This window comes from Panthera leo, chromosome D2, assembly GCF_018350215.1.
Source record: "Panthera leo isolate Ple1 chromosome D2, P.leo_Ple1_pat1.1, whole genome shotgun sequence".
NCBI lineage: Eukaryota > Metazoa > Chordata > Mammalia > Carnivora > Felidae > Panthera > Panthera leo.
The window spans coordinates 8,140,571-8,162,613 of record NC_056689.1 but is presented as its reverse complement, the minus strand read 5'-3'; the positions used below and the strand labels follow the sequence as shown (position 1 = coordinate 8,162,613).

Genomic DNA, 22,043 nt, shown 5'->3' with positions numbered 1-22,043 from the left:
GCAGCTACTAAGGTTGTTCTTTCTGTTTATTTTCATTGTTAAAATTCAAAATATTATTGTTAACGTGGGACAAAGGATTTCTTGACAATAAATAGAGCAAGAGAAAAAGATGCTATCTGCATTATACTTCCAGAAGGGAGACAGTGAATATCAAAATACATTTCCCAAGTCCTGTGTCAATGGCACAGAGTAGAAATAAACACATTTAAAAAATGATCAAATTTCGCCAAGCAAGACTGAATCATTAACATCTTTAGACATGGACTGAAGTGTAGACATATCACACACTATATGAGGTAACGAACAGTCTAAGAAGAAAAGATTTACCATCCTTGAACAGAACAAAGGGTTATTGAAAATCAAATCCAGAATATTTATTGAGCCTTAAGGTGTACGTTTTGTGAAGGAAATAGTAGTGTGTAGGTACAGATTCAGAAGCCCCTACGTGTCTCTGAAATTATTTTAGACACATGGCACCGAATCGAGTTAGCAGGTGACTCTGGGGGACTGAATCAACAAATGAACTTCACACACCAGCGTACCTTCCACACGCACCTGTGTACCTTCAATTTGGTTTGCAAAATTACGCTATCACTCATGTGTGACCGTAACTGTCATCTTTGAGACGGTGTGAAAATTGAGCATTTTCTTCTATTTGTGACTGACTCTGGGCAGTTACCAAGATCAAAGAATAAAATACGCGACAGTTTGTTGTCTCTATGCTCATGACATCCTAATACTTTCTTCCTAGTTTTTCGTTTTTGAAGGCAGAAAACCGGGGCAGACATTTGTGGACATTAGGTCTTCTAGCGTCAGTCAATGAACTCTCCAACGAGCTGGGCTAGGTGCTAGGTACTGAAATACATATACGTGCTTCATGGAGTGCATAACGTGCTTACGGAAAACTCATTAAATTCCTCACAAGATTATTTCCTCTGAGACTTAACTATAAAACCCTGGTCCTTTCTAATGGGGCTTAAAATGTATTTCATCCATATTGTCCCCTCCCTCCCTCCCTTCCTTCTTTCTTTCCTTCCTTCCTTCTTCTCTCCTTCATTCCCTCCCTTTTCTTTCTTTTTCTTTCTTTCTTTCTTTCTTTCTTTCTTTCTTTCTTTCTTTCTTTCTTTCTTTCTTTCTTTTTCTGTCTTTCTTCAGCTCAGCTTCCTGGAGTAGTATTATGTCTCTACAGCAATAAGGTGAAAATGTCCAGCTTATTTTGTCAAAGTTACAACAATCCAGAGATTCAAGACCTCTGTCTCTGTCCCGATCAGTCATTTTACTTGACTGGTCCAAATAGATGGCTTATAGAAAAAAATTAACATTTTAAGGGGCTCTCTCTGAATGACATAGAGAATCCTAGATAACCTCTAGCGGTCAGGTAAAATCGACCCTTCAGGATGGTAGAATATGACACATGAAACCTATGTTCACCCAATCAATATTTTAATTAGCTGATAAAAATTTCAATGTCAGTTTTAGTGTCAAATACAGGAAATCTCAAGGAATATATACTATATCTCTGTCCTCCCTTCTCCACCCCCCTCCTACTCATATGGTGGGTTTTCAATTCTGGAAATCCTTAAAACCCTCCATTTAAGGGTTCCCTCTTCCCCGAGGCTTTTCTGAGACTTGTCAGTGTCCACGGTTTCACAATCGGATGCCACACACTCCCTGGGAAAAGCTGGTTTCTTCCTGCTTCATCAGGTGTATGATTTCATTGTACACACGGTGAGGAGCGTCCAAGCCCCAGATGAAGTCCACGTGTGCCCATTCAGGAATGTTCTTATGGTAGATGAGATTGGTCACCTCGGCCAGCAGTGTCTTCACATCCTCTGGGTTTGAAAGCCAGTCCTGACCCCCCGTCCACATCGCCGTGGGGACCGTCATGTCTCTAACTTTGTACCTTACAGGAGTTGGCTAGAAAAAAGGAACATAGGTAATGTTTGGGTTTTCAAGCTCACAATTTATAGTTCAAATAAACGATAAAAATATGCCACGTGTGGGGCGCCTGGGGGGCTGGGTCGGTTGAGTGTCTGACTCTTGATTTCAACTCAGGTCATGATCTCATGGTTCCTGAGACTGAGTCCAGAGTTGGGTTCTGGGCTGATGGCTTGGGGGCCCGCTTGGGATTCTCTTTCTCCCTCTTTCTCTGCCCCTCCCGCATGCTCTCCCTCTCTCTCTCAAAATAAATAAATAAATAAGCTTTTGAAAAAAAAAAATATGCCATGTGTTGTGAAGAAAGGTGCTCGGGCACCCGCAGCCAAGCAGAAATTCATCAAGAATTTCTGTTCAGCCCCTGCTTGAAGGCACAGTTGGTTAACCTTGCTGGGCCTCACTTTCTTCATCTGGGAAATGGGGATGACACCTGTAATAACTTAGGAGGTTAAGGGAGAAACCATGTAAGTTGGCTTCCACTTTAAGCATTAATTTTCCATTACTTTTCTTCCTATTAATAAATACTTAACACACACATTATCTTTGGAAGATAATGTTCCTGTCCTTTTAAAGGATGATTTCAGAAATTCCACAAGACTAGAGGGAAATTTTATATATATATATATATATATATATATATATATATATGTATTTATTATTATTATTTTCAATATAATTATTATATATATAAATTTAAATATAATGTTCTAATATAAATATATTATATATATTATATAGTATATTATATATAATGTATATGTATAATATATGTATGTATGTATATATATGTATGTGTATATATAATATACACACAATGTATGTGTGTGTATATAATATACACATAATAATATGTATATACATGTATGTACATACACATATATGTATATACACACATATGTATACACATATACATGTACACATATACGCGCATACATATATGTATGTACATACATGTATGTGTACATACATGTACATACATACATACGTACATCCATACATATATATGTATATATACATATATATAATATACACATAATAATATGTGTATATATATATATATATATATATATATATATATGATTCTATAGAGAAAGGCAAGAGATTGGAGCCTCACTGAGAAGTCCTTGGAATCTTCACAGAGACTTTCTGGAATAACAGAAAGCCCTTGAGGCAGACCCAAGCTCAAAACCTGGGGAAGTCAATGGCACTGGAATGCAGGTAGTCTGAACCAGGCGAGGTAACAGTTAGAGCCCAGCTCCGGTCTTCTATCACCTGAAGAAAAGTATCCAGGAGTCCTAACTGACACTTTTCCTTTGTCAAGACGTGCTTCCAGATCATACTGGCTGTTCGAGCCCTGAGGTTGATCAAGCACCTAGAACTCTCCACAGTGAAGCTGAGGCTCATTTCTTCTCAGGAAATCCACTGTGGAGCCAAGGGGTCAACCCAGGCAGTCCTGGTTGAGTCTCTGGGGCTTTCTAAGAATTTACAGTTCTGGCCTGAGACTGTGATTTAGAATAAGAAATATATATTTGGTTTCCATCCCCATTTCTGGCACAGCTCCTAAAACCCTTGGAGTTTACCAGGTGATGAGAGCCAACAAAGTGTCTTTTGTGAAGTTAATGAGCTGACTTTTGGACTTCACCCAAAGATGGGGGCTGGCCCCCCAGTGGACACAAGCACGTGAGGGCTGGAACTTTCAGTCCTGCCCCCAGACCTCCAGGGAGGGGAGAGGGGCTGGAGACGAGTTCCATCGCCAGTGGCCGATAATTGAATCAATCCTGCCTATGTAAAGAAGCCTCTATAAACATCCTACATGGTTGGGGACCTTCCTAGCTGGCGAACACGTGGAGATTTGGGGAAAGTGGCATGCTAGGAGAGAGCTGGAGGCTCTTTGCCCCTCGCCCACAACCTTGCCCTATACAGCTTTTCCATCTGGCTATTCCTAGGTCACCGTCTTTTGTAATAAATGGGTGATCTAGTAAGTTAAACGTCTGTCTGGTTTCTGCTAGCCAATCCGGCAAATTAACAGAACCCAAGGGGAGGGTTGTTAGATCTTCACTTTATGGCTAGTCGGTCAGAAGCACAGGAACAACCTGGGCTTGAGATTGGCATCTAGCTGGAGGGCACGCTCAGCAAATCGAGCCCTTGATCTGACGCCGTCTCCAGGTAGTGCCCGAATGATGTTAAATTGTAGGACCCCAGCTGGTGCCCGGAGAACTGCTGGTTGGTGGTGAGGGATCTCCCCGCGCTCACACACACACAGAGGAATTGAGTGATCGGAACTACCTTCTATAGCCTAACTTCGACACAAAAGGTCGGAGCATTCTATGGTGCCATTAATGCATTTTTCTCTTTCACGTGTGAGAACACTGAACTGAATTCGGGTCGAACTCCAAGGTGCTGTGATTCTACGACACCTTTTTGACACGCGTGTCTTCCTTTCCTTTCCCTGACCATTTCTAGGGCCTACACTGCACACGCTGCTTTCTCTAGAATGTAAAACATTTATGTTGATAAAACTATCTTGAAGCTAGACTGCTTTCTCCAAAGGCATGTTTTAGGAAACAGTGAAGAAGGACCTAATAAAAAGTAGCTGATGGCTGTGATGGATAATATGCTGGTCAGGGCGCTCCCAGTCTGTCCCATTTCTCGGCTTTTTACATCTAGACCCTCAGAGGCTGGCTTCTATCGGGCTCCCTCTGGCTCTATGTTTGCATGGTCAGTATTTGTTTGCATTCACACAGAAGCCAACCAATAATCTTCAGTGGGGATTTCATGCTCAGAAGAGTATCCTAGTCCCTTTGGACTTTCCACAACTGTTAATTTTATCCTGTAGCATCGACTGTGCATTTTCTTAGGTAATGCAATAACCTTTCCTATTTTTCACTTGCAAATGATAGATTCATTAAAAGTGTGACCAGCGGGACTCTTAAGGGTTATCGAGTCCACTAACTTTTAAAGACGGAGACATGGGGGTCTGCAGAATCAAAAGCAGCTCGCCCAGGACCACACAGAGGGTCATGCAAGAGAAGGACCCATGGGCATTGAGTGCTCTTTCATGGGCCATGAAGCAGCCTGACCCCTGCCATCTTCATTCATGGTTTTGTTTTTTATTTTTATTTTTTGATCCTAAAAGGATCCTTCTACTGACCACCACAGGCGACACTCTTCCCTTCACTAAATCTACCCTGTCTTGCTCCTTAGAAGCCCAAGTGCCTTCTTCCTGGAGGCAGCCTCATCGAGAAAGTTCTGCTACTCCATTATGAAAGCAGGAGGCCTCTTGGCTAAGCCGTGAACTTCTCTAGTTTCTTTTTTTTAAAGTAGACTTCACACCCAGTGGTGCACAACGCTGGGCTTGAGTTCACTCATGGCCCTGAGACCAAGACTTGAGCTGAGATCAAGAGTCTGATGCTTCACTGACCGAGCCACCCAGGTGCCCCTGAACTTCTCTTTTCAAATGGAGTCAAGCCCGAATTGTTAGCTGCTGGTCAAATTCTCATATTTTATTCCCGCCTTGACAAAAAACAAAAACAAAACCAAAACGAACAAAACAAAACAGAGACCCTGCCATGATCACTTCCCTCCCGTTTATTGCCAAAACAGGATGCATTTGATTTTCTTACCTGATTGCCTTTCTCCAGATTTTTGGTCTCGCTCCCCCAGTCAAACGCCCGGAGTTCCCCAGAGTTCACTGCCTAAAAGGAGACAAATGGACATGGCCTTCAAACGCACCAGACACATCTGCTACCACCGTCTGTAGTCAGGAGGGAACTGGAGAACCAAGGCTGAGGCTGCTCTTCCACTCGGGGCTAGGATGCTTTCCGGGAAAGCGTAAAGGCAAGAGTAAGGCCCTTTCGGGGAGAAAAACGTATCTGGAAAGCACTTCCCACGTTGTCCTACAACTGCAGGAAGTGCATGCCCAGAACAGCCCATGTGCAGATGGCTGTCCCGCAGGACCAGCCGGCTGCGGCGGGAGAGCGCCCCCTAGCGCTCGCGGTGGGGTGGTGCTCGGAGAAGGCGACCGAAGTACAATCCAGGTCAGAATTCTTCTTTGCTTTTGATTATAAAGTCTCTCTCCCGCCCCGCTACCGCCCCCCGCCCGGTGTACACACACACACACACACACACACACACACACACACACACAGCAATGACCTTAGAAGAACAATCTGACTAGGCTCTAAATCCTTGGAGAAACAGGACCCATATTTATGGCTTTTAAAGGTCCTCATCATATTCTTAAAACTTTCTGCTTACAGTAGGATCCCTCTGGGATGTTTTGTTCAACAAAGTCGTAGTTTTATTTATTTACGTGTTCCACGAAGTGGTAGTTGCGGTAGATGAGAATCTAAGGTTAACCACGCTCTAGCTTTCTGTCTTTATCTCCGTTCTTCCTCCGACAGCCAGTCTACATAGACTCTGCAGTACGTTTCTAACGAGCAATATTAGGTGTGGTGCTTCTCCACGTGTGAAAGGCTAATCAGCATCCACACGGTCCGAGAATCCGTTCTGAGCGTTCCGAGATCCACCTGTGGCAGTACCTGTGTCTCATGTACATGAGACAGTACATGTGACTGGTGATCGGGACCCTCCCGTCTGTGACTGTCGATGAAGTCAGCAGCACAAAGGACTCCTGTGAAACTTCTTGGGGTATTTAGGTCCTGCCTTCACATTTTTATCACCACTTGACTGTGCTGCTGGAGAAGCCGAAAAAGAGAGTGGAAACGTGATCTCCAGCCTCATCTGTGACGTGTCCAGGGACAGAGAAAGGTCTCTCTTGGACCATCTGAAGTCACATTCTTCAAAAAAAAATTTTTTAGTGTTGATTTATTTTTGAGAGAGAGAGAGGGAGAGAGAGCTTGAGCAGGAGAGGGGCAGAGAGAGGGAGACAGAATCTGAAGCAGGCTCGAACTCACAGCTCACGACCTGCGCTGAAGTCGGATGCTTAACCGACTGAACCACGCTGGCGTCCCTGAAGTCACATTCTTAAGGTCCACCCAAGATTCCTTGAGCCATCTCCCTCCCATCTTCCCTCCCATCTCCTGAAAAGATTCACTGCTCTAGATTAAATCCACGGCGGAAACAGCATTGACAGGATCACGTTTCCTGTTGGAATACATGTGAAATAACACTTGCGCAGTCAAAAGGACATCCTTCGACTACTTCAGACAAAACGCACAAAGACCCTCAGCCAAGGCGACACTCCTACCTGGCTCCAGTGTAGGATATTTTGCACAGACGTCCCGGCGGGCGTATGCGCCACATACACGTTTGCTCGGCTCTGTAACAAAGCACGAGTGGTTTGTGGGGCGTGGGAAAACTCACGAGATGTGCACCTTGACAAGACCACATCTCCAGGGGGTCAGAGTAAGACATGGGACTATCGTTAGTTTAGCAGCAATTATCTACGAAACAGACATATACACATGCACCTAAATTTTAAAAATGCCACTAAATGTATTCTCAGGCACCTGTATTTTCTCATCTGAGAACAGCTTCTCTTTAGACATCTAACTTCTTCTAAAAGCTTGACTAAGATAATTAAGCATGAGGGCTCTAGAACTGCTAGAACTGGGTCTGTATTCAAATCCCACCTCTGTCATTCAATTTGGGAGTTCTTTAATGCATTATTTATTTATTTAATTAATTCTTTAGGTATTTAATGCATTAAGTCTCAGGATACTAGTCTATAAATGGACGTATTGATAATACCTGTCTCATAGGGTTGTTATAGGGAATCACTTAGCCTGGCATATAATAAATGGTAGCTATTAATCATATTATTAATAAAAAAGGGAAAAAAATCTTTAGGAGTGAAAGACGTATGCCCCCGGCTGCTGGGAGCGTGGCTGGCAGACTGTTGGACTTCCTTGGAGTTGGGGGGGGGTCGTCCCAGTTGCAGAGAGCTGTCCTGCCCAACGTCTCCCCCGGTGACATCTGTAGTAAGTGACGGGTTGAAGCGGGATTATAAAGACCACCCCCTTCACTCCGACTTGGGACAGCTTGGAAGGGTCATCTGATATTCACATCAACCGAGGTTCCCACCGAGACCCCATAGCGACTTGAGGCTTTCAGTCTACTGAATCCTGGTTCTTTCCTTGCCCTGGGTGCCATCCCAAGGGTCTCACTCCAAATCATTCTGCACACTAATCTCCAACTCAGATGGTGCTTTCTGAGGAAGCCTGCCAGCGACCCCACCAACGGTGGCTATGCCTAAGCTGAACTGAGATTCCGAGACGTCCCCTTAAACTACAAACTGGAAGGACCTATGGAGAAAGAAGAGGTGTGTGATGTCTGGCAGTTAACTCACCGCAGTAGAGCTGCTCTCACACCTGTTCCATCCATAATCTATGAAGTTAATATCTAGCAATGCCCTTACGTCAACCTTGACTCAGCCCGTGGTGAAGTATTTTCTGCGTTAGTATGATTTGAAGAAAACCGAATTAGTTGGTGTATGTCATTTCTCTAAGCCTGCCCTGTAGTAGCTCACTTTCAGGGACTGAGACCGATCACTCCTAGTGGAAACAGGATTTATTAGGCTCCCACTTACCATGTTCATATTGTTGGCGTTAAATCCTCCCAGAAGTAACATGACGTTGCTACAAATCTGATCAATAATCATCTGACCACACAGGTAAATAACAAACTGTCTGAAGAATCTGGTCTGGTACAGAAATTCTTTTTTGCCAAACAGCCCCTGTAAAAATATGAAATGGGGTAGTAGTTATTACATTAGAGTTCAAAAGAAGTGAGTCTAATTTAAAAGCATACAGATCTTCCTCAACTTATGATGGAGTTATGTCCCCAATAATACCTCATCATAAGCTGAAAATATCCAAAGTCAACGATGCACTTAATACACTTAACCTACTGACATCATAGCTCAGCCTAGCAGACCTTAAACATGATCAGAATGCCTAGATTAGCCTACGGTTGGGCAAAGTCACCTAACACAAAGTCTATTTTATTTATCTATTTATTTTAAAGGAGATTTAAAAATATTTATGTATTTATATTGAGAGAGAGAGAGAGAGAGAGACAGACAGACAGACAGAATCCCAAGCAGGCTCCACACTGTCCACATGGAGCCCTATGTGTGGCTCAAACCCATGAACAGTGAGATCAAGACCTGAGTGGAAATCAAGAGTCGGACGCTTAACTGACTGAGCCACCCAGGTGCCCCAACACCCATTTTACAATAAAGTGTAATTTATTGGGTACTGCGCCGAAAGTGACAAACAGTGGCTGTGTGGGGACAGAAGGGTGGTAAGTGTATCATTCGTTGACCCTCGTGACCCTGTGGTTGCCCAGAAGCTGTGGCTGCCGAGAAAGGATCGTACCAAATGTCACTAGCCCAGGAAGAGATCAACATTCAGAATTCAAAGTATGGTTTCTAGTGAATGCTTTCGCGCCGTCATAAAGTCGAAAGATCATTATGTCGATTTTATATTCTGCGTGTCGTGGCAAATCGGGTTGGAGACTCTTCTACACAGACAGGAAGTTCTCTGAGGACTCACATACCTTGATCATCATATCCGGCAGCAGCAAAAATTTGGTGCCAGGACTTTTGGCGTGTTTGACAGTGGCTATGGGTGCTAAAGCAAAATACATTTTGATTTTCTGAGCCAGTTCTGGCATGGTGGAAAAAGCAATAAAGCCTACAAAAGAAGAGATACGTCAGTGTGGATATTGAATCTCCTAAAACCCGTAAAATACTGATTTCACTCTGGTCAAGTTATTTCAGGAACTCCGTGCAATGGTGTCTTAACCGTCCCAGGGAAATACAAGCTCCTTAAAAGGGGAAAACACCAGCCACCAAAACACCTCTGTGTCCCCTAAGACATCTTGCAAACACTTTCCAGCTAGTAGGTTCTCATTACATTACTGAATGGACCTATTGAGTCCAAAAGTACAGACTCTGAGAACATATATATGTAGAGGGAAGTAACTGTGTGCTAGACAGTTTTCAGGGGACTTTTGTAGCTCTTCCTTCATTTAATTCTGACTCTTGCGAGGGAGGTATTGAGGCAAATCTCTGCTTTATGGTGAAAGAGGTTGAGCGTTAGAGAAATCACCTTGTTTATTGGTAACGAGCATGTTCCGTAATATAATGGGTGTTGGGAGAGCAGGGTTTACGCTGGCCTCCTTGACTCCTACCTTTTCTGGAGCCCAAACTGTAATGTAATCTAAGTTGTCTCGTGAACTGGGTTTCAACTCTTATTGTTGTCGTAGACTAGGTCTGGGACCCTGGCTACCCAGTCCGTGCCTCGGTTTCGGTATCTATGAAACAGTCCAAATTACCACCGTGTAGGGGAGATCTCTGTGGAGCCTTGGGGAGAAAAAGGGGGCTTTTAAAGCCAGGCCAAGGTCATCGAGTTTGAAATACTCTGTGCACTCAGATATTTGCAGCTTGAGCGGTAGGGGGCAGGGCAGACGGAAACCAGTATCACGTGACTTCCTCCCGTTCCCAGAAGGTGAGTATTCACGAAGAGCACTTCCTTCTCAACTTCTCCCTCCCTGTGATTAGGTTTGCCAGCCACAGGCCAAGGCAGGTTCAAGAGTAACTCACTCGTAGCTTTTGCCCTCCCAGCTGTAGGTCCTATCGCAGGACGGAGCCGGAACGCCATTAAACTGTAGTCCAGCTTCACTGTGACCCTCTCTGAACTCCCTCGAATGTCAAGTTTGAGAACTCCCGCTAACTTCCCCCAGTGATACTTCTCTTTCTGCAAATCAAGTACAAGTTTTCCGTAGGAACAGCTCCATGGTTGACCACTAGAAGAGTCCTGTGCTTTTTTGGCCCCCTTTTTCTTCTCGAAATAGCATTTGGCCTCATCAGTAGCACCTTGGTCTTAATGTCACGCTGGACAATTTGAGTGTAGAGAAGAGAAAATCTCAAGGGCCTCTGGACATTAGAGCAAGGGCAGGCACTAACACCCCAACTTTCCTTCTGAGAAGTGTGTGGGGAGACGGGAGCGTCACCGCAACCGGTTAAGGTTGTTGAAAAATCCAGAGGAGAAAATGTGGAAGTCAGACTCTTCATTGGCCAGAGAGCACCAAATAAAAAGAAGCCCACTGAACACCTGCCCCGAATTCCAGGAGGTGTGCTTACCTGCCTTCTCAGAACCCCATACCCTGGCCGTCACCTTTGGGTTTGGCTCTGGGTGAAGGCAGAGCTCTCTCAGCCCTCCCGGGACAGCCTTCCCCTCACAGCCTGCGCTGGGCCCCTCCTGTTCTCCCCTTGTCCTGATCTAAGCCAAACACACTTTTCCTACTGGTTTCGGTCTGAGACGAGGCGGGAGGCCGCAGACTGCACTCCCGTCTCCCCAGTAGATGACCTGTATCCCGCAGGGGCCGTGCGTTACGGTCTCTCACAAGTGCAGCGAATGCAAAAGGACAACAGCACAAAATTCCAGGCGTTGTCCTTCGAAAGAAAGGAAAAAGACCTGGATAAAATCCCCCATCACTGCTGTCCGTAGCGGGACGACAATGCTTGCTGTGTATTGAATTGCAGGTACGCTCTGGGCCAGAAACGGCTCTGAGACGAAATCCCTGCCTTCCCAGACCTTGTATACATTACCATTGAATGGTCCAAACTACCTCTAACTCTGCTAAGAAGGAGTGATTATCACCATCTTACAGATGAGGAAACCGAGACCCGAGGGGCTGGAATATCGGCTCAAGGACATTCAGCTACGAGGCCCCAGAGCCAGATGTGATCTAATTCCATATCTGTCCGCCTCGAAAGCCCTCGCTCCTTCTACCACACCACAAGCTTCTCTCAGCTCAATCCCTGGTTTCCCACAGCCCTCGGAGTGGGAAGAGGATGGGGTCAGTTTTGAGACGCATGTCGGATGACAGATCCCAGGCATAGCCACGCGCACTGTATGCCCGCATTTCTGACTGTACAAACCTGCTTTCCTTCGAACCTACCCATGGTAGTGCCCTGTGAATAGCCGACATAATAGATCTTTTCCTGGCCGGTTTTCTGCAAAATAAAGTTTATGACTGCAGGAAGGTCAAACCTAGCCATCTCATCATAACTATAAGGGGGGAAAAGACAAAGTTACATGAAAAATTATAATCAGAAATGACAAAAGCAGCCCCGGGGTTTACAAACAAGCCCCCGAGGCGTCATTCCCACTGGCCTGTTACTGTGCCCCTCACAACCCTCAGAGTGGACTTGTTTCACACCCGGGACACATGGGGGCCTCTGGGGCCACCAGCTATTTGCACACTGCTCTTTTCTCCAGATGTGATCGCAGAGCGGTAATCATCTTCTGTGGATGTTTACTGAGCACATGACTTACCTCCCAGTGGAGGTGTCCTGTTACACAGTTAGTAGAACAGCACAGGGCCGTGCAGATTCATTTGTATAGAAAGGATTGAAAATGCTGCGGGGCCCTTCTCTGATCACATGGATAAAGAGCAGGTTGAATGCCAATAGGTACTTTAAATAAAAACATTAAAAACCTTTCGTAAGAGTGTGAGATATGTATTAGTTAAATTGATGGTCCCTAAGACTTCATGATTTCCCTCATATCTTTTTTTTTCCTTTGAGAGAGAGAGAGAGAGAGAGCGAGAGAGCATGAGTGGGGAGAAGCATAGAGAGAAGGAGAGGAAGAGTCCCAAGCAGGCTCCGTGCTGTCAGCACAGAACCCAGTGCGGGGCTCGAACTCACAAACTGTGAGATCATGACCTGAACTGAAACAAAGAGTTGGATACTTAACGGACTGAGCCACCCAGGCACCCCGAGTTTCCCTTATGTCTTTAATGTTGCCTGATCTCATCACTTTCTGGGTATCAGTCCTTGTCATTACTCAGGGGGGAGTTAGCCCCAGGATGTGCATCTACAAGGAAATGGACCTACATCTTCTCTCCCCCCAGTCTCAACCACCTGACGCCAACCACCATTTTCGTCCTTTTAGCCAGACCCACCTTCTACTTGGGAAACCCGATCTTCCCCACTCCTCCCCCCAAAGAACCGCTAGTGAAATTAAAACAATTGAGAGACATCACGGTAGGATATTGATGAGCCAACCAAGGTAAATTATCCAAATGCTAGAAGCCATATTCTTTATCCAGTTCTCCCAAAGACATCTGTGTCCGCCTCCACTCTCAACACTGTCGTATACCTGAAAGCCCAGAACTCATCTTGGTCAATGGAGAGGGTCTTGTGTTTCCGAGACCAGGTGTTTCCCCGGCTGTTCCCCAGCCACACGTCAAAACCAGCATCGGCCAGAATGAAGCCCAGGCTGTTGTTGGGAAGGTTGGAAATCCAGTTGCTGGCGTCTCCAAGCAGGCCATGCTGCAGGAACACCACAGGCTTGGAACCTACACGGGAGAGAATTTCAGCCGCGTGAAATGTTCTCCACCTTTCTTGTTACCCTCTAGGGTGTAAGGGCTTTCAAGGTCAAAGGACCTGTGTTCAAATTTTGATTTAGCTGCTTGCTAGATGGATTGTGTTGGTTGGTCACTCACCCTCTCTGCTTCTTGATTTCCTCATCAGAAGAGCAGGATTTTTGTTATGATTAAGTAAAATAGTGCACAAGGGGCAGATGGGGCCATGCCGGGCATAGAGAAGAGATCAATAAAGTTCAGCGTCCTTTGTGGTCTTTGTGTAGTTTTTACTATCACTAGATGTGTCTGGGCACCACAGAGGACATTGGAAGTGTCCTGGAGGCAGTATAGTATCATGATTAACATAATTATGTAATGACAAATATAATTATCTATCATATACTTTTAAATGTATATATAATGTATTATTATAAAATTATATATAGATGTATGTTTCGCATATACCATATATGTAACGGTTTAATGATTATGGGCCCTTCATGTCAAAAGCATTCATTAGCCAGCTTGAAGAAGTTCCCACTTCTCAAATATGGGAACATTTGAGACTCAAAATAAATAATGATAGCAATAAGTTATATCCCAGTGAATACATTAAGAATGCATAAAACTATATTGATACCCATCAATAAAAGAATAAACAAATAATTAGAGAGGGAAAGAAAAGCTCTTACTTACAGTGAAATATCAATAAATATGGAGAGATTGATGGCCTTATAAAATCATCAGTGGATGCTAAAATCAGTGGGTAAAAGTTCAGAGAGATATAGTATATTTACATGATCTGAAAGCATCTCCTCAAAAATTATTTGTTAGTTACAAAGGGGAAAATGTTGGATTTAGAGTAGAAAACCTGACAGACTCTACCTTAACAAAATTGTTATAAAGTTAATATCGCTAAAGGGAACAGGACCAGTCATGTACGCCATTCACAAACATTAACTCAAAATGTATTAAGACTTAAATGTGAAGCCTGAAACCATAAAATGCCTGGAACTAAACATAGGGAAAAATCTCCTTGACATTAGTCTTGGCGCTGATGTTTTTGGATAAGACACCAAAATCGCAAGCAACAAAACCAAAAATGAACAAGTGCGACTGAGTCAAACTAAAGATCCCCTGCAGAGCAAAGGAAACGCTCTCATAATGAAAAGACAACTCACAGAATGGGAGCTAATATTTGCAAACCATGTATCTGATAAGCAGTTAATATTCCCGAATAAAAAGAACTCGTACTGCTCAATAGCAAAAAAAGCCAATCTGATTGAAAAATGGGCAAATGATCTGAAAGGGCATTTTGCCAAAGGTGACATACGAATGTTCAACAAGCACATGAAAAGGTGCTCAACATCACTCATCGTCAGGGAAATGCAAATCAAAACACAATGAGCTATCACCTCACAACTGTTCGAATGGCTGTTATAGAAAAGAAGGAGTAACCAGGACGTTGAGAATATGGGAGAAAAGGGAACCCTTGTACACTTGCGTGGTAACATAAATTGCTACCGCCATTAGGGAAAACAATATCGAGGTTCCTCAACAGATTAAAAATAGAACTACCAGATAAACCAGCAACTACACTTCTGGGCATATGTTCAAAGGAAATAAAACCAGTGCAATCTCAAAGAGATATCTACATTTTCATGTCCATTGCAGCATTAAAAGATTGGAAACAACCTAAGTATCTGTTGACTGAGGAATGCATAAAGATGTGGTGTCTGTGTGTGTGTGTGTGTGTGTGTGTGTGTATAATTTAGCCATTTGTGACAAACATGGATGAAACTGGAAGACATTATGCTAAGCAAAATAAGTCAGGCAGGGAAAGACATACTGTATAATCTCACATATATGTGGCATCTAAAAAAAAAAAAGAGTTGAACTCCTAGAAACAAAGAATACAACAGTGGTTACCAGGGACTGAGGGGTGGGGGAAATGGGCTAATATTGGTTAAAGGGTACAAGTCTTCAGCTATATAATGAATAATTCCTGGGTAGCTAATGTATAGCAGGGTGGCTATAATATTAATTGTAATATTAATATGAAGGTAATAATAGATAATGTCAATAATATTATCAATAGGTAATAGGTTATATCAATAATATTATCAATAATAGGTAATATCAAGCTAATAATATTGCATTTGCTAACAGAATAGATCTTAAGCATTCTCACTACAAAAAAAAAACATAAGTAAAATAAAATGGTAACTCTTGGAGGTGATGGATGTGCTTGCTAATTAACCTGCTTGTGGCGATCAGTGCATAATGTATCAGAGCAAACCATCACACTGTGCACTTTAAACATATACAATTTTGTCAATTATGCATCCATAAAGCTGGGGAGAAAAGAAGAATATTTTTTAATAAAGCGAATATCACCAGTATCGGGACAAGCCGTTATCATGTGCTCCAAAATATGACACATTGAGGGCACACCTCTGCTTCTGTGGCATTCCCGCCAAAATGTATAACCTGCATCACATCATGAAGAAACACCAGACAAAACAAATTGGAGAGCGTTCTGTAATAACTGTCCAAAACGCTTTTAAAAAAATGTCAAAGGCAAAGAGACAAAACCTCAGAAATTGGTTCAGTTTATAAAGGAGAACCCCCCCCCCCAAAAAAAAACCCCCACAAAACATGACAACTAACTGTGGCATATGACCCTGGATTAGATTACTGACCAGGGATAAAAGCAAACATAAAGGACTTTGGTATAACTGACATAATTGTAATATGGGATATGCAGTAGGTAATAACATCAATCATTTAATTTCCTACGTTTTGAGAAATGTGCTGTGATGAGATAAAAGAACATTTTTAGTGAAGGCGATCAGGATACCGCCTAGCCTCCTAGGGGATTTTCTCCTCGAAGAGGCCAATAGAAGCTGCAGAACCAACACTGGCCACGAGAGGGGAGTATTCTGCATCAACGACCCAAAAGGCAGGTGGATACACTGAACTCCAAACTCGCGTGTGACGAGTGAACAGTCTAAGTAAACAGGATGCGAGGAAACAAATTCCATTCATGAATGGGGGCTGCAGGTGATTCGTGAGCTTAGGAACTGCCACAGTCACTCGATCGCTCAGAAGAGCTGTGCCTGGTTTACGTCCTAGGACTAGCAGGGCTTGGTGAGAAGTTCTTTCTGCAACTCCCGGCTACTTGTTTATTTGTATAAAATTCATTAAAATTCATTCACTCCGTCCACGTATGTTTATTGGCATCTAGAACGTGTGTGGCACTCTTTTAGGCACTGGCTGTGTAGCCTTCAAGAGAATAAAGTCCCAGTTCCCGATGAGTTTACATTCTGGTTGGGGGAGACAGATGGTGAATAAGTAAATATCTATCCCACCAGGTGACAGGTGTCATAGGGAAAAGGAAGCACGATAAAACGGCGAGAGTGTGCTAGGTGACAAAGGGCTGCTATTTTGAAAAGGGTGGTTAGGGAAAGAAGGTGATTGAGAGGACCTGAATGAAGGCCCGGGCAGACTGTGTAGCTATCTGATGAATTAGCGGTCCAGAGGGAGCACGGTTAAGTTCAAAGGCACCGAGATTGGGGCATGCTGAAGATATATCAGGCAGGGTTGTGCAGCTGGCATAAAACAAGTTGGTTTTCAAAAAGCTGCCCAAGTGTAAGTTGCAATAAAACAGAACCCTAAAGTCTGTTCACACCGAAGACCATAGCATTCACCCAGCCTTCCCTGGTTCTAGTTAAGAACGTGGGCTAGAGCGGCAGACAGATCTTGATTTGCGTGTGGGTTTTGCAACATTCTAGCAAGTGCTAGCACAGGCTTTCTGGACAAGTTACTTAACCTCTGTGAGTGGCAGTTTCTTCGGAGTATTGTGAAAGTTAAATGAGACAAATGCAAATAAAACCCGTAGCCTTGTACCTGGCGTTTAGAAAGAACACAACATGAAATTATATTATCTGTACTCATCACAAATAGTGTAGTTGCTGTTACACACGTAGAGCTAGAGTATTCAAAGGAACAGAGCCACATGGAGATAGAGGGTGGGCACACTTTCATTGGTAAGGAACGCGAATTTTTTAAAAACCAGCATGAGCTGAAAATCCCATATACAAAGAATGGGATTATATGAATTGTAGAGAGGTCTAACAAATTTTAAATGTACACGTGTTGCCTGATTTTTAAAAAATTTTGGTGAGAAGTTGGGCAACATCTCAAATACTTAAAGTGCTGTTCGGATGGGGAATAGAGTGTGCAGGGGTGGGTGTGAGATGCCATATTGAAATTTGCATTCTTCATGAGCAGGGCCTGGTGTGGTCTGGTCAAGAGACTGTCAGTGAATATTCTAGAATGTCTATATAAAAGGAGTTTGGGGATGGGTTATATGCTAGAAGGGGTCAAGAAATGGACCTTCCTGGAAGGTTTTTTGTTTTTGTTTTTGTTTTTTAAGCAACCACTATGCTTCTTTGGGATAATTGGAGATATTTGGATTAACGGGGTGGTTGTGATGGAGATTATGGGGGGTAGTGAAGCTATCTTTTGACCCGAACAATGGGCTCCAGTCTGTAACAAGAACACAGACTCCCCTCTACACCCCCAAATCACAAGGAAGTCATTACTGTAGGGAAGGCTGCCATATTGGAGGGGCATGGGGTGAACCATACCTGTCTTCTTAAGTTTCGTTAGGCCTTGAGGAATTCTGTTAACAGAAAGGATATACCCATCTTCTGTCACGACTTCATACTCTTCCCAGGGATAGCCTTGATGTTGGATGATTTCACTCTAAGGAAAAAGCACAGTGTCTTTTGAGTTCAGTTCTGTATGGCTATGCTCTCAATAGTTCAAACGTAGTAAGTAGATTCCTTGACCTGGAAGATGTAGACAAGACGTCCCTTCTGTTCCCTAGTTAAGCGTGTTACCTTAGAAAAACTAGCCACCGGGGCGCCTGGGTGGCTCAGTCGGTTAAGCATCCAACTTCGGCTCAGGTCATGATCTCGCGGTCCGTGAGTTCGAGCCCCGCGTCGGGCTCTGTGCTGACAGCTCAGAGCCCGGAGCCTGCTTCAGATTCTGTGTCTCCCTCTCTGTCTGACCCTCCCCCGTTCATGCTCTGTCTCTCTCTGTCTCAAAAATAAATAAACATTAAAAAAAAAAAAAAAAAAAAAAAAAAGAAAAACTAGCCACCGACACTAACGCCAGCTTTCTTTGCCTTTAATGTGGAGAACGGACCAGAACAATGGTTCTCAAAGTGTGGGCCCTGGACCCAAAGCATCAGCATCACTTGGGCACTTGTTAGAGTTACAAGTGATCCGTTTCCCTCCACAACGATTGAATTGGGAACTGGGAGGGATTTGTGGTTTAACGAGCTCTTTCGGAAATTCTGATTCACCCTAATGTTTAAGAACCACTAGACCAGAATACTGGTTCCAAAGCCTGAGTGGACATCAGTATTATCTGGGGCACTTAAATGTACAGATATCTGAGCCCACTTCAGGTTAGGGATCAGGTAATTCTAATGCAGTCAATGCGGGCATCTGTCCCAGGAGAGCTCATGAGAACCCTTAGACCACGGAATTTCCTAAGGTTCTCTTCAGATCTAAAAACCACAGACTCGGGACACCTAGGTGGCTCATCCAGTTGAGCATCTAACTCTTGGTTTCAGCTCAGGTCATGACCCCAGGGTCACGGGATTGAGACCTCGGTCGGGCTCTGCTCTGGGTGCGAGACTGCTTAAGATTCTCTCTCCCTCTCTCTCTGCCCCTCCCCTGCTCATGCTTTTTAAAATACAATACAATAAAAACCACAGACTCAAGAACATCAGTTCTTAACATTTTTAGGTCAAGGATCCCTCGGTGAATTCGAGGAGAACTATAAAAAGGAATACACACATGGACACACAAACACGTTTTTGTGTATCCTTTCAGGAGTTCCTGATTTCTTGTTGCCTGTGTATGGACCCCTGTTTAAGGACCCCTACTCTACACAGTTATCACATGTAGAAGGTCTTTGTGAAATACGAGGCTTCAGAAATCTCCTCCGTATCTTCACTATTCCTACCCACTGTCATCACCCAGAGGAGGGGATTATTTCTATCAGCTGCTGCGTTTAAAGGACCGATAGAGGAGAAAGCCGGGACTGAAATGCCCAGCGTAGTACCTGAGGAAAAGCCTAGTAGTGGAGAGAAAGTCCCTGAGGTCCCACTGCTTGGCTTTCATTCCTGGTTTGAACACTGATACACAAACCAGCTGTACGATCTTGGGAAAATTAGTTAACTTGTCCTTGTTCCTCAATTTATAAACCTATAAATGAGGTATGCCCATGGTTTATACTCCATGGGGTTCTTGCAAGGAATGTGAAGAGATAATGCACATATAACACTCACTAGATTACCTGGCACATAGTAGGTGTTTAATGCACATTAGCGACTACTGTAACTAAACATCACGCCCACCCTCTCAAGTAACTACAATTCATGTTGCAGACGTGAGGTTAAGAGACCTTTTTTCAGAAAAAAACTTCCTGAATTCTCTGGATTGGGTCCCCCTATTTTATGTTTTCTTCTTTGATTTCACTGCTCTTGTCATTAGCAATTGAGTGTCTATTTTCCCTGATGGACGGTATAGCTCCATGAACTAGGGTCTTTTGGTATCCTTAGATCTCTGTAACCTAGTGATTAGCACGTATCAAGGGCCTAATAGGTGCTCAGTTAACACCAGCTAGAAAACCACACGCATGAAGCCAGCTGTCTGCCAAAACATAGGAGAGATTATATCCGTGTAAATCAGTATACGGAATCAAATCCGTTCAGACTCCGAACAGCTTGTATTTCATTTCTTTGAATCAAAACCAGTAGTTATATGAATTTCCTACTTTACTTTGCCTCTCCATGCATGAACTCTCAATGGCAGAGTCGGGTTCAATGGATTTTAGTATTAGGGCTCCTGAGGTCCCAAGGGCGCCCGGCGCTGGGCACACCCAGTGGGTGAGGCCAGGGAGACCGGCTCTGTCTTTGGCTAGAGAGATTCCCTCTAATTACTCAGAGGAATGTGTGTGGGACCTTCGCCGGGCCAGGAGGCAGGAGGGAGCCTCTCCCCACCTGGGAGGGTTCACTGTGCAGCGGTTAGAGTGATGAGGCTTGTGTTCGGGCAGGCCTGGACTGAAGTTGAAGCTACGCTACCTGCCAGTGGTGTGGCCCAATGGATGCTCCTCATAGCCTCTTTATTCTGTTTCTTGATTTGAAATACGGAGATGATCCTACGTACTGCAGGGGGGCAGTGAGGAGGACACGGCCCCTCTGCCGTTTTCATGACAGTATCTGCGACGGGATACGCACAACTTGATGAGGGGCGCTGCTGAGCTCAACTAAGAGCTCGAAAGTGAGCTGAAAACTTCTCTGGGATGCCTAAAAAGTCGTCACGCCGTTCATGAGTTCTACCCCTCTCTAGATTTCCTCTTATTGCCAGCCAACCGAGTGACCAATCCAAAAGAGGGTAAGGAGAATAGACCAGAACGGGCACAGGATGTGATTAGGAGCAGGTGTCCTGACAGTAAGGAGTGAGAAGCGAGACCCTTCTGATCCACACGAGATGGCAACAATCAAGGGTCTGGGTGTGGCTCAAGATACCACAGTGGTTTCTCTGCTCCTAGAATGAGCCGAAGAATCCAGGAAAGAGTTAAGTGGTGCTCGAAGCAAAAGGATTAAGCCACTCGCCCAAATTCACTGAATTTGTTCAAGGAGAACGCAGGCTTACTCACACCCGTGTTGGCTTTCTTCCCAGTACCGTGTGCTGATCCATGACTACGCTCTGCCAGCAAAAGCCACGACCACACATAAATATAATATATAATGCAGATAATACACAGTGCAAAAGTTAACGTGGGAGCCGCGTCATTTCCCCCCAAGCGTGGAAAATCCCAACTTACAATATTCATGAATGCTTCTGGGTCCGCTGCTTTAGTCGGCAAACCTCCCGAATTCACATTTCTTTGGAACACATATGCCACCACAATCAGAAGCCACATCTCCGTCCTGTGTGAGACAATCCACACTCTTGACAAGAGTTTTGACATGATCCAACATCTGCATGTGTGTTTTTTCCCGGCGATAGAGCAACCGGTTCTAATGTCAGAAGGATCTATGGGTTTAAACACTGTTTCCTGAATGTCCCATCTAGGACGCTTCCCCCAAATTCTGAGACAAATTCAACAAGCTTGGTTGATAGGAAGGAAACAGCACCAAGTAGACTGGAAACGTGGCCCAGGATGTCCCAATGCCACCAGGCTCCTCCTACCGCTCACACGGCTCAAACTCACCAATCCTCACCTTCTAGGTGTGGGGAACTTTCTTTGATGCAACCTGGAATTATGCGCACGTGATACAGCCCATAAAACCCCTGTTCTTCATCATCAGGAAATAAGAACCATAGGGAAGATCATTTTTCTTTTATTCCTAGTTTTTTTTTTTTAATGTTTATTTATTTTTGAGAGAGAGAGGGGTGGGGACAGGGGCAGAGAGAGACAGAGACAGAATCTGAAGCAGGCTCCAGGCTCTGAGCTGTCAGCACAGAGCCTGACATGGGGCTCGAACCCACGAACCGCGAGATCATGACCCCAGCCAAAGTTGGACGCTTAAGTGACTGCGCCACCCAGCTGCCCACCCCCCCTTTTCTCCCCTAGTTTTCAATCTCTCTTCCAAGGGTGGAATCCAGTCTGCAGAACGCATTACAAGTTTCGATAGCCACCTTCTAGGGTTTCAATGATCAGTCCTTTTATTGAAGATCAGTGTA

At 44.2% G+C, this 22,043-nt stretch overlaps 1 protein-coding gene across 1 annotated transcript; it reads right to left on the bottom strand.

The window, feature by feature from the left end:
• Positions 1-1,127: 1,127 nt before the first annotated feature.
• On the bottom strand, positions 1,128-21,335 carry LIPM (lipase family member M). The gene is made up of 9 exons (XM_042908362.1): positions 21,181-21,335; positions 17,925-18,042; positions 13,068-13,266; positions 11,866-11,975; positions 9,457-9,593; positions 8,486-8,632; positions 7,145-7,216; positions 5,559-5,630; positions 1,128-1,917 (listed from the first exon to the last, which is right to left on the bottom strand). The coding sequence occupies exons 1-9, from the start codon at positions 21,325-21,327 to the stop codon at positions 1,648-1,650; spliced, it is 1,272 nt and encodes a 423-aa protein (XP_042764296.1). The 5' UTR covers positions 21,328-21,335; the 3' UTR covers positions 1,128-1,647.
• Between the last annotated feature and the right edge of the window lie 708 nt (positions 21,336-22,043).